We start from the raw sequence: 13783 nt of genomic DNA, 5'->3' as shown, positions 1-13783 counted from the left end.
AGCCGTAGTACTAGTGAGGAGCGGGGAGGAGGGAAGACAGGGCCGCTGGTTACTGGCTGGGGAGAGGGAGGAGCGTGGGGGGATGAGGGTGGCAGCGGGGGGAGGCAGAGGAGGAGCCGAGGGCGGTGCGGGGCAGGGCCGCGGTGCGGGGGTGGGAGCCGAGCAGGCCGGTGGTTGGCTGTGGTGCTGGTCGGGCCGGGCTGCGAGCCGGGGGCGGAGCTGGCGGCACATTCCAGGGCCCGGGCCGGGCTGGGTGGCAGGCGGCAGCCGGGCCTGAGCCGACCCGCTCTTTCTCTCCCAGGGCTCCAGCTCCACTGGGCGGCACATTCGCGTCGCGCCGAGTCGGGCTCCCACCGCCTGCGTCCTCCCCGACTCCGGGCCCGGCACCTGCCTCTCCGCTGCCCGCGGCGCCGCCTCCTGCTGCTGCTGCTCTGCGCCGGGGGGACGCGGCCAGCGGCGCCGGGCCGGGGCCATGACCGTGGAGCAGAACGTGCTGCAGCAGAGCAAATCCCAGAAGGTACGGACCGTGCAGCCCGCGGCCCTCCGCGGGGAGCGGCCCAGCCCGCGCCGCCGGGGGAAGCCCTCCTGCGGCCGCTGGGCTACGCGAGGGCCCGGCTTTGGAGCCTGAACGCCGTGGGGGTTTCTCTCGGCCGCTCCGCGCTGTGACCTTACCAGGGAACCAGCTGGGCGGTGGCGGCGGTGCGAGCTGGACTGGGGGTGGTGGGGACACGGGGGTGAATGCTGGGGTGGGGGCTGTGGCAGTGGCTGCTGTGAGCGTTGTATGTATTGCATGATGTCTCTTCTCCATTAGGTCCCACCTGCCCCGCCCCATGAATTTTTCTCTCTCACCAGGACATATGTGGAGTGTAGCTATTCACCCAGCGTCCATTGTAAACAACTCGCCCCTCCCGACTCCACAGCCCCCCTCTCTCTGTGCCCTCCCCTACACACCATCCTCCCTATATCCCCCCAAAAATCAATCAGCGTTTCCCTCTCTTCCGTCCAGTCCTTCCCTGAGAAGATCTTTAGAGCAGATCTCCCCAGGCCTTTATAGTTCTGGAGTGTTTTCCTTCTGTATCTTGATTGAACATGAAAGTTATGAACAAAATCTGTTTGTCTAATTATGTAAGGTTGTGAAATCAATACATTTCAGTGCGTGGATCAGTCTACTTGGAGCATGCTTTTATAGCAACCAAGGTGCCGTTTGTCATGCCTGAGGAGAAGTGGAGAGGGTACTGTCGCAATTATAACTTCTGAATTCCTTTATGTAGATGTAGTTAAAATGTGCAGATTCCCTCAGGCTGTGCTCAGATGTGATGAGTAGAGGTTCCTAAATATCCTGTGGTACACATGTAAAAGAATAGTATTGTGTGCTGAGCCTCTAGTAAAATCACATCCCCCCCATCATTGTGCAGTGTGCTCTGGAGTGCAAGGTCATGTTGCTTCCATTCACTTCAAAGGTGGCTGTACTTCAGTGGTGGTACAGGTATGCAGGGCCCAGTCTTCAAACTCCCTCATGAGCAGTCCTGTTGAACTCATGGGATACTTATCTAAGAAAAAAATATTCACATGACTAAGGATTGTAGGATAGTACCCATATTTTATAATGTGCCTTGTAATTCTCTGAGGAGAAAGGTGCTATGCTGTACATATAAAATATGGGGTGAAAGGTGTTACTTAAATGTAAAATACAAATACTGATATCAGTAGATATTTAAAGTGGAAACTATTCAGAGCATATAACAGTGGAGTAATATAATGATTGTAAAATACATTTGGAGGTCTTATTAAAATTGAAGATTGTATCTCTAATGACTTTGTCAATTGCATTTTTCCAGTTGGGTTTAAGCAGCTAGTGGTGATGTGGAACCTTTCAACTCTGTCACTGCTGAAAATTGGTACTATCTGTTGCTGTTCATTGGTTAACATGAAATGAGTTGATGACTGTCTCCGCTACAGACCTTACAGCAGCACAGCTGTACCACTGCATCTGTGCTGCTGTAAGGTCCCCGGTGTAGTGACAGAAGAGAGCTCTCCCATCGGCATAATAAAACCACGCCCAATGAGCGCTAGTAGCTTTGTTGGCGGGAGAGCATCTCCCGCCAATATAGCGCTGTCCATGTTGGCGCTTCTGTCAGTAAAACTTAGGTTGGTCAGAGGTGTGGTTTTTATCACACCCCTGACCAGCAAAAGTTTTACCGACAAAAATGCTCGTGTAGACTTAGCCTTACACTTTTTCTTATCAGTGTAACTGTCTGGGGGTGGGTGGGTGATGTATTTAACCAAAATTGTCATACCAATAAAACTCTGGTATGGATGTGGCTATCCAAGTATAAAAGTGTGTACTGGTATAGTTATTCTCACCTTCCCATATGGGAATAATGACACTAGTATAACTGTCCTTACTTGTGCTGCTTTTTCTATATTGGTATCATTAAAGTAGTACTGCTTTCTAGTTTAGATAAGCCCTTCAAGAGATGTGCCAACTTCTAAAGATTGCTGTCACAATTAGCAATAATTTGCACTTTCGTTGGCAGTTTCAGCCGGGAGGGGAAAGGCTGAATGGACATGGACTAAATTTATCTTCTCATTCCTGAAGTGTTCAATACCAATTTAAATTGAAGTGTGCTAGCAAGCTACTGTTGCAAAGTCTTGCTGCCAGTGCCTGTGTTTTGTGAATAGTAGAGAACTTCATTTTCTACTACTGCAATTATGACACCTTTTGTGACCAATAAATTAACTTAAAATGCTATTATTGGTGAGATGTACTTGAATAGCCCTTAATTATTGTACTGGAGCTTGGATTATAGACATGTAATATCTGGTAGGTCTGCATGCTTACATTTCTTTCTGTCAATTATGTCTGACAAATTAATCAAAACAATCATGGAGCTGGTATACCCTAGAAAGTTAAGTCAACCTGGCTACATTGCTCGGGGTTGTGAAAAATTCACACCTCTGAGAGGTGTATGTAGTAAAGTCAATCAAAGTCCCAGTGTAGTCACCCTTTGGTTGATGGAGGAATTCTATTGACCCTACCTACCACATCTCAGAGAGGTAGATTATGTTTTCACCCCTCAGCTCACAGAGAGCCGAGAAGCGATACACTGATTGAAGAACCCCTTCTGTTTGTGCAGTAAGTGTCTGTGCTGAAGCACTGCAGCTGTGTCACTGGAGCATTTCTACTGTAGACCTAGCCATGGCTGTCAGATAGACCAGTGGGCAATGGTCTGTAGCTGAGGATTCCTTTCTCTTTCCCCTTTGGAAGTTAAACTTGGAAGTGGTTGGTTGTGATTAAATTTCAGCTAGTGATTCAACCTGGAAAAAAAAAGTTGAATTAGCAAGAACTCTAATACTAAATCTTGCTGCTGCTGGTAGTTTATTATTTACACCGCTCAAAAGAGTGTACAGTAAAACTGTTTGCATTGTATTATCTTAGTAAATTAATATTAAACCTCTGCAGTTCAGAGGATTCAGGGTTCATTAATTTTTCAAGCCAAAAAAGGATGCAAAAGCATATTAGTCTAAAATTACTTTAGTTTTAATATCTAGCAATATGTAACATGAAAAATCTCCCTTATACTACATTTTCTATAACTTATTTCCCCTGAAATGTATGTGAAAAAACAACCTTTAGTTCAGGTTGCAAATTTTGTCTTCCAAGTGACAGCTCCAAATCTTAATGGATACAATCAAAAGTTTACATGCTGACAGATTTAATCAAATAACAAGCCAAATATGTTATAGAAAATATACTAGTAGATTATGTAAATATTAAAATGGACTAATACCTTATCTAAACTGGGAAAATTTACAAAAATTCCTACTGGTTTAGCTGAACTGGTGCTAAACATGGTGGGAGTTTGTTTTATTGGGGGAGCAGAGTGGAGAGTGCTTTTGTTTGTTTGTTTGTTTTTTTGTTTGTGGGTAAGGACTGAAAGTCTCTCATGATGGTCCTCTGTTAGTGCAGAGAAACTACATATAAGGTACAAATGTATTATTAGCTTTCCAAGAGATGACTTTGAGTCAGCAGAATACCCTTACTCCTCATAACAGTGGTTTTCAGTAACTAATTAATCAGGATCGCTTTCTGTTACTCAGGAAGTATTTAGCAGCTTTTGTAATACTTTAAAATATGGGTTTATTTGGTACAATGCTGTATAGTTAACTTCAAAGCTTGGTTCACTCAGGCTAGGAGCCTGATCTGCGCTTAAGTTTTGCTGGCATAACTTTCATTTAGGAATGTGAAAAAAATCGTACCCCTTACCGACATAGCTATGTTGGCAGAAGCACTAGGGTAGACACAGTTACACTGGCAAAAGAACTTTTGCTCGTATAAATTGTCTACACTCAGAGATTTTGCTGGTAAAGCTATACTGGCAAACCCTTTCTAGTATAGACAAGGCCTAATATTGTTTTCCTTACTTAGACAGAGAATCTGGGTCTGTTTAAAATTGGATCTTTATTTCCTTCATGTTTACTGGGCATCTTGACTTTTGTGTTACTCAAGATTTGCTCTCTATCTCTTGAATCAAAAAATAACCAGGATCACATTATTAGTCTTGTTGCTGTGTCCAACTTGGGAATCTGTAACATTTAGTATTTATGGGGTCATCTGTAATGTCCATGTTTATATACAAGTAGTTTAATAAATGTAAATAGGTTGGTAGCTTTTTGTTTTTTTGTCCAGAGGTATTCCCAATATTTGGTTAACTTTTGGATCCTATCTGACTCTTATCCTCTTTTCCTTCCACTAAAATGTTGATTTTGATCAGGCTTCTTGTTGAGAAGGTAAAGAATTTTTATTGTTTGATTCCACACAGTTGGCCGTTCAGTTTGGTAGATGTGTCTTCAAGTTGACATTTCAAAGGAACACGGTTGTAGTCTGTCACTCTTGCTGTGGAGGGCCTCCAGTCCCTTAGACATTGTGTACACCACCAAAACTCAAATGCAGTTTTCCAGTGGTAGAAAATGAGAAGCAATAGTGTACACAGATCATATGTGGCTTCACCACTATGTCACTTAACTCCTCTGAAGTGTAAGCTATAGCTGACCTCCTGTCTAATAAGAAATGGCTTTAGATCATTAATTCATTTTACACCAGCCTCTGAACAGCCAATGCATGGTACCAATTTGCAATGGCTATCCTGGTTTGTGTGCCACTCAGAAAAGGATTGGATGGTGGTTGTTGTGTGAGGTTTAAAAAACAAACAAACAAAGCTTGTGTTTTATTTATGCTGCAGTTCCCGTGACAGTTATCATTGCCGCAGAACTATCTGAATTTTGCCAGTGTAGTTGTGATCATAATAGAATAAAATTAGAGGTGGCAGTTCATCTTATCTTTTAGAAATATGCTGTATTAAGGATATGTAGCACTGACTTTGTAAATGGTATATAGCACTTTGTTAGGAAAAAGACAACTTGCTTTTTTTCTTTTAGCATCTTCCATAGGTTAAAATGTGTTTCCCTTATATGCCCTTTTGGTTTGTGGTTTGCTGGTAGCCTGCGGAAAGTTGGCTGGTCATGTGATTTTTTGGCTCTTCCTGTTTTCTGCTGCTAAATTGCATTGAATAACAGCTGAAATGTTATATTACTCCCTAATATTACTTTTCCATGAACAGTTGCTGTAGTCGTCATGAGAATATTATGCCATTACAAATGGGGGTGAGGGAGAGAAGTGATCCATGCAGTCATGAAAGGGAGGGGAGATTATCTGAAGGACCGTTTTCCTATGAGGTGGTCTATTCTAAAAATATTCAGGAAATGTTGTACCATTTTTTCCACAATTCATGGTTTTAAGACCAACCACCATTGAAATAATGGTATTGTGAACATGATCTTGAACTTTTGTTATTGCGACCAGTTAGTTCAGCGTGTGCTGGCATCAGCTTCAGATATTCAAAATATTTGTAGTGAGTTCATCATAAAAGCATGTTTGGAGGGAATGCTGTGTATTGTGTTGGCGTTGACTATTTTTAAAATATATGGCGGGGTGTGTGTGTGTGTGTGTGTGTGTGTGTGTGTGTGTGTGTGTGTGTGTGTGTATAAAGCCTTATTATGTGTAACTTCTGCTTGAACATAGACCCTTCTCATTATTTAATACTACAACAGCAGGTAAAACTCAATTTTATGAAAGTCTAATCAATACAAAACATATTTTGTCCTTCTCCTTCCCCCAGCCTAATAAGTTATCGAATATTTCCTGAATTTTATGGTCATTTTTTTTGGTCTGCCTTTTACAACCTTTGTGAAATTGGGATTTACATTTATCAAGTCAGTGGGCCATATTATGACTTTACTATTAGACGAATTTAAGGACCTAATCTAAACATCATTGAACTCAATGGGAATCCCCTCAGTGACTTTATGATGTATTATTTGTGTTGTAGTAGCATCTAGGTCATGATGCAGGACCCCACTGTACTAGGCATTGTTCAAGCCCATAACAAAGAGAGTTCCTGCCTCAAAGACCTTACTTGAACGGCTTTTGGATCAAGTCCAAGTTCAAAATATACAAACACACAAGGTGTCTTAACTAATTAACTTGTTGTTAATTCTTGGTATAACTCCAAAATGGCTTTATTTAAGTTGTTGAAAAAACAAAACAAAAATATTTATGGCTATACTAAATAACATTTATGAAGGGTTTATAAAAGAATCACACAACTTTGCATTAAAAGATTAAAACATATTTTCAAAAACACATTATTTTAAGTGCTCCTAAATATCAGTATATCTTGGACCATTAAAAGTGATCTACAAAGGTAGGTGTGTGTGTGTGTGTGTGTGTGTGTGTGTGTGGGACAACTGAGTTTTGTGTAATATATAATGAACCTGAAAGGGCAGGGGTGTTAGTTTTTTGAAAATTTTCTGCCTTTTTATTCAGTTCTTGTCTGTCATGGAAGAAATGGAGACTAATCTACTTTTGTTTATGTAGTTTACTTTTTGTACTTCACTTATTACAGGTCATACACTTACTACAGTGAGGAGTTCTTCTGACTTATCTGGAATTGCTTATCATAGTTTTATTACTAGTCAATAGTGAGAAGTTAATGTTTGTAGGATTGGGCTATGCTAGTTAGTTTCACTTTCTATTCTCCTGCACTAATAAGTACAGTCATGCAGTGTATGGATATCAGTGCAGGGAGAGGTTTAAATGAAAGCAAGCCATGTCTTTTCTTGAAAATGAAACTTAAAATTTTTTTTGTTTTTTAAAAAGTAGAGTTTTTCAAAACTAAGCTACTGCACCAGCAGACACTTTGAGTAGGGCCTGTCTTCCTAGTTCTGTGAGTTGAGGGCACTCAGCATCCTGCAGAACCTATCCCTAACTTTATATTAAAGGGTATTATTCCAGCATCACAATGTGAATAATAGCCACGTTATTATTAAGATGCTACAGTAGTACCAATGTCTGTAGTGCAGAAAAGTTACTGTAACAGTAATAAATTCCCAAATGAATTGGAAATGTTCAGGCCAGACAGTTTTTCTTTATTTGTTATAAAATATGACTATTCCTGTTAAAGTGCTATTTGGTGTACTTAAAAATAAAGCAGCCACTTTCTTAATGGTATGAAATATTGAACTCTGAGTGAAATTTTTGTTAAAATGGTCATTGTGGCAACTGATTACAATACATCATCTTTCAGAGGTTTATGTGAATAATGTGTGGTAGATTTTGGTCTGATTCAATTAGTGCATATTTATTATAGCCTTCAAAGCGCTAGGTAAAAAAGAATGAAGTAGAGTTAACCATGAAAGGCTGTTGATACAATAGCAGCATTAACTGCAGTGTTTGATTTTTGCATATAGTAGAAGTGAAAGTGATCATGTCCGGTTGCTTAAGAAATGTGTAGCTTTCTTCATCACTACCTTTGCAGACTTTTTAGAAAAGACTGTGGTCTCGAAGTGATTTATAGCTGTGAAATTGAAAAAAGAATACAGTTGCATGTTTAGCTACTGAATAGTAATCAGTAATTGGGAGTACACTCCCCTTTTTTGGGCAAAAGGCCTGGTTCTTCTCTCTCTCTTCTCCCCATGCTTGTTCGTAGGATAGAAACTGTGAACACTTTCAATATTCCCATATGAAGAGTTACGTTCTGAGCAGCAAACCCCAGATTTCTTAATACTAGTTTAAATTCTTAGTTTCTGACCATATAAATGTTGGTAATTTGTTATGTTTCAAAATAATTTTTTTTGACATTGGGAAGCTGGAACCATTTTGTACTAAAACTTGCTTTAAATCATATTTTCTTTAGCTAAAAAATAAATGGGGCTCCAAAACAGCTGTGCCGTGCCCTGCCATGCCATGCCAGGGCCAAGCAAAATTTAGCTAAATTGTTGCAGTCTTTTGAGCACTCCACATCCCAGCACTTGTTCATGTTCCAGCATTTGGAGAACTTGTTAGTATAGCAAAGCTTGCAACAAATCAATTAAGTCCTATTCCTGAAGTTAAATCTCCTGTTAAATTCAATACCAAAATTCTAGCTGACTGCGATAGGGGAAGGTCTTAAGATTGTTGAAAAGATAAATAGGGGTTTGGTGTGGTGACTAGAAGAACGTGATTATTTCACAAATGTCTGTGCGAGGCATTGTGAATTCTGTCCTGTGCACTACAGATCTGCTCTTCGTAGGTATTACTACATTCAGAAATCACAATTTAGGCCCCCAGATATAGTTGTCTTAAAATTTATAAGATTAAAAATATTGGTTTATTTTTATTTGCCTTCTGGTTATTGAAACGTTTGAGGTTACATATTCAATCTTTTCTTTGAAAAGGTGAGGGTTGAAACTTGGTTTAAAGAAAGCTGGTGTTCTCACATTAATCCAAGAGTTGAAGCTTTGAGGGAAAAAATACCAGTATTGTGAGAGTTTGCAACACTGAATTATTTACTCATTTGTCATGATAGCTACTCTGGGTGAGGATAGAGATTCTATAAGGAATCCTAGTATCTTACAGTACAAAGTCATTGGAATTGGAGTAACAGAGTGATCAGATTAATATTGGAAATTAGCATCAGACATTCTTTTTTTCTGATGCAAACCTTTTGACATCATATGCCTTGATGAAAACAATGCTGTTTTTACGCTAGGTTGCTAAATTAATGGCAACTGAGACATTTTATTCAGCATAACTTATTTCTTAAAGAGTTTCTTATATTAATATGATAGAAAATCAGCAGCACTTCATCTTACTCATTTAAATGTACAAATGTCTCAGTATGACAGGTTTCAAGTAAAGAGAGACTGACATACTTCAAATGTTCTCCTTAACTTTAACACTTAAGTGTCAAACTAATAATCCTCTATGCATTTTCAAGAAATATATTAGGTTCTTGCTTTTGAGAGCAGAATAATTCATTTGGCAGATGGTCTTTAGTGACTACACAGCTTTAAGGGCTTGATCCAAAGCCCATTGAAGTCAGAGGACCTGTGAATCTGACTTTAGTCATCTAGATTTGTGCAAAGTTCATGCAAATTAATCCTTGTGATGTGATACTATGCATAGGTTTCTGTGGGTCCTTCATACATATTCAATAGTTAGTTATATTTTTGTTGCTGGAGAATGAGTATAAGTGCTGTTGTGAAATAGAGGGAGTCCAGCAGGATTAATTTGTCTTTCTGGTTTACTCTGAGACTGTAAAGTATCAGTCTGAATTATATTATGAAAAATCTAATTTAGGGATCGGCAACCTTCGGCCCGTGGCCCACCAGGGGAAGCCCCCTGGTGGGCCAGGCCGGTTTGTTTACCAGCTGCGTCTGCAGGTTTGGTGGATTGCAGCTCCCACTGGCCGCAGTTCGCCGTTCCAGGTCAATGAGGGCTGCGGGAAGCGGCGTGGGCCAAGGGATGTGCTGGCCGCCACTTCCCGCAGCCCCCATTGGCCTGGAGCGGCAAACCGCAGCCAGTTTGGCAGTAAATTCTTTTCCAAATCATAGAAATGAGAACTGGTTTAAAACGAACAAGCACAAAAAAAACCCACAATCCAACTTGTTAAATAACTTAGTGTAGTCTATTCTTCCCTTCTGGTATAGAATTGTTCTCTTGAGTCAGTGCCTTCTTATTAACAGACCTTTTTTAAAAACACCTGGAAAGGTTAAAAATAACACCATGGGGATATAGTAGGATTAATAATCGTTTAATTACACAAAGTGGTTAACTTTGTCAAAAAAAGGGCCTTTTTTAAAGCTTTTACAGAAGGACCAGAGAGCTTCAAGTGAAACAGTCAACAAATCACATTTAGACAAATGCGTCACTGATACTGGGGGACAAAAATGTGATCTCTTTGTAATAGACATCCTCTGTATGCAACAAAGAAAAAACTGCAGAAATCTTAATTTATACTGCACAGTATGTAGGATTTTTTCTGTAGCAGAAATCTGAGTTTAGTGTATTCTCTTTTGTGAAACATTGTTTAAGTTGGAATATTTCATTTTCCTGCATGCTCACAGAAGAGCTTCACTTGCCTGAGGAATATGAGGTTGGCACAGCAAGCTGAAGTGAGGTCAATACAGTGGTGTCTTTAAAGATTCTCATTGCTGACAGTAACACTGGTGTTTATATCATAAGGGATCTCAGCATTTAAAAAGCTGTAGAATAATATGTCAATAAGCCACTTCAGGGTTTACATTAGGAGCCACTTCAGGCGTACTCTTGAGTGTGGTGTTCAGTCTTGTCTTCAGCCATTGAAAAGTGCACCAGTAGCCTACTAATGCACGCTCTGGAGTGGCTTATTGCTGTTAGGCCTATTACTTTTACATTTAATTAAAAGAGATTGTAGGGTTTATGGAAAAACAACAGAAGTAATGAAAAGGTGCTAAAACATCTTTACTCAGCTTTTTTGAATATGCTTATTTTACCACTCTCTCTGTGTCTTGGTAAGGTTTCCTGGACTCCTCGAGAAACCTAGCTGACCTTCAGAAGCAGATTTTCTTAACAGCTGCTTTCAGCGTGCTTTCTTTTTTTTTAAAAAAAGGGGAAAATAGGAACAAAATCAACTAACCCCTTTACACTGGAAAATGAGTTAAAAGTGGTTGGAAGGATAACAAGCTGCTGCTGAAAAGGTAGCTTGACACTTCAGGAGAAGGGGCAGTTTAAAATATATCCCCTTTTCTCCTTCAGCCTCTCACTACTCCCCAAGTGCCTCTGTCTGTCTCCAATCCCCATAACATGACCTATCTTTGACCCTACCCACTTTAAACTTGCCCATCACTCAATAAGTATAATAGATGTTGGAAATTGTCTCAGAACTGTGTGAGGGATAAAACTGTAGCTGTGTTGGTGTGTGACTGTGACAGCATAAAAAAGATCCATTCAGCCAATCAGAATGCAGAATGGGGCAACTGGCGTTCCAGCTAGATTCTGGTATAGATTATTTACATGCCTAGATTTAATGCTCAATTTAGGAAGTGTTTCTGTAAACCTGTATTATCCTTTGAATAAAATCAACCTAAACATCATGTGGACTTCATAAGAACATCTGCACTTGAATGGAACAAAGATATTTTTACTAATGGTTAATCATAAGTTACCGAAGAATATAAAACACAAATAAGACAGAGGCACTTCCCCAGAAGCAAAGCTTCACTTGATTCAGTTAAATGCTAATGGAAATTCATTTTAGAACAAATGAGACTGAAGGTAAATCATTTTACTTTGCCAACATATTTTGTGTGTTAAACGATATCATGTGGTAGAACCAGTATTTATTATACTTTCTTGACACTGGGCCCAATGTTGCTGCCGTGAAAGTTAGTGGCGACACTGAAGTTGATTTTAACGAGCTAAAGTGGCCTGTAAGAATTAAATAACTTCTAATAATGTGATGGGTTACGTTCAGAAATATTAACAAGTAACAGAACTATCAAATGGCTGAGATTAATCTTCATGCGTATGTTATGTGTATATATAGTCCCTCATCTTTTAAAAACTTTAGATTCATGGCCTCTACTGTGGAGATGTGAGCAAAATAGAACAGAAAATCCTTCAAAAAAAGAAGTGCTTCTGTTGCCCCAGCAACTCCTGAAGTTTCTCCAAGAGAGAACAACATGATGATGCCTCTGTGAATCTGGGGTTGTGGGAAGGTCTGCTGTGTGTAGCATCTCCCCCAATTCATCATCTCCTAAATACTTGTAGGTTACACATATAAAAGGGTGCTGTTTCTTCCCTTTTCCTCTGTAAGAGCCTTTCTCCCTCCCCACCCCTGGGGTGTTGAAGGGATAGCTCTAAGGCAGGGGTCTCAAACTCCCGGCCCGCGGGCCATCTGCAGCCCGTGAGCCTCCCCAATGTGGCTAGCAGGGCTCCGGCCCCAAAACTGCTGGGTTGCTCCCCCCTCAGGGGTCCCGGCAGCGCAGTGGAGCTGAGCAATGTCTGCCTGCTCGCTCCAGTTGTTGCCGGCCCCTCCCTGCGGCCCAGGGGCGGCCTATGTCCTGCCCCTGCAGCCAATGGGACGCTGCGGGGGTGGTGCCTGGGGGCAGAAGAGTGCAGAGGCCCCCCAGGTAAGTGGTGCACCCCCCAACTCCCTCCCAGAGCCTGCACCCCCTTCCCCTTTCCACACACCCCCTCGCAGAGCCTGCACCCCCTTCCCACAACCCCCCTGCTCCCAAACACCCTCCCAGAGCCTGCACCCCAGACCTCCTCCCCCACCCAAACTCCGTCCCAGAGCCTGCACCCCAATCCCCTCCCAGAGCCCAACTTCTCACCTCCTCCCCCACCCAAACTCCATCCCAGAGCTTTAGGCAGGTGGTGGGTGGAGTTTTTTGGGGGGTGGGTTCTGGGCGGCATGAGCGACATTGGCCTGCTGGGAGGATTTGAGGACTGAAACTGGCCCTAAGGTAAATTGAGTTTGAGACCCCTGCTCTAAGGGTTTATCTACAGAGCAAAAAACAAAACAAAACAAACCCCAAACATGGCAGTGAGTGTGGGTCTACAGCAGTGGTTCTCAACCTATTTATCATTGTGGGCTGCAGGTTGAGAACCATAGTGCCCCTTCTCCTTAAAGCCCCTCCCCCCCCCAGTTCCCTATGCCCAGCGCCCACACCGAGAGACCCCTCCACAGAGCGGGGCTGGGCAGCTGGGAGCCCTGGGCATGAGGCCAGACCAGAGCGGCAGCTATGTGCTGTTTGGGCCGTGGGTTGAGAACCACTGGTCTACAGACTTGGGCTTATGCTAGGGTGCTAAAAATAGCAGTGTAAATGTTCACTCTCAGGCTGGAGCTAGGGCTCTGAGACCCACCCTCCTTGCCAGGTTCCGGAGCTCATGTGGGAATGCTAACCCTGGTAGTTCTAGTGCTATGGTGCAAGCCTGAGTCTGTGGACCTGGGCTCTGAGATTTGCTGCTGTGGCTTCTTTTGGCAGTATATATGTACCCTAAATTACTAGGCTATGGAAGCGTGACAGAGCCATCTTGTAATGAAAGTGGGGCTTAGATAGTCTGACATGTATCCCTAGCTCTGTGTAGAACCTGGGCCATCATGCAGATTTAGGGGCTCAAACTCCCTTCCCCTTGTGTGGAGATTTGTGAGGCAGAGTGAGTACAAAACACGCCCTGTCTGCCCCTTGCCAGGATGGTTTGGAGGAAAGTCCACGTTAGTGAACTTGCAGGGTTTTCTGTTCCCTGAACAGGTCTTTCTCACATAGAGAATGATTTGGCTTACAATATTTAGGTAACAGTTGATTTCCTCCTCCCCCCATATAACTATATAATTATTTGCTTTGTGCATCATGTTTTATGTAATTTCTAGAGCAGGGGTCGGCAACGTTCGGCACGCGGCTCGCCAGGGTGCTTACC

The 13783-nt window shown here is 42.0% G+C and overlaps 1 protein-coding gene across 3 annotated transcripts in view; it reads left to right on the top strand.

Annotated features, from left to right (window-relative positions):
* Nucleotides 1-249: 249 nt before the first annotated feature.
* USP25 (ubiquitin specific peptidase 25) overlaps nucleotides 250-13783 on the top strand; it is a 137855-nt gene continuing 124321 nt past the window's right edge. For all 3 annotated transcript variants that reach the window (XM_024210390.2, XM_024210389.2, XM_024210388.2), the window contains exon 1: nucleotides 250-517. In XM_024210390.2, coding sequence (XP_024066158.1) covers nucleotides 473-517 — 45 coding nt within the window. In that variant the 5' untranslated portion in view covers nucleotides 250-472. The remainder of the gene's footprint in view (nucleotides 518-13783) is intronic.

Source organism: Terrapene carolina, unplaced genomic scaffold, assembly GCF_002925995.2.
Source record: "Terrapene carolina triunguis isolate 2854851 unplaced genomic scaffold, T_m_triunguis-2.0 Scaffold38, whole genome shotgun sequence".
Classification (NCBI taxonomy): Eukaryota; Metazoa; Chordata; order Testudines; family Emydidae; genus Terrapene; species Terrapene triunguis.
This window is presented reverse-complemented; position numbering and strand designations above follow the sequence as displayed.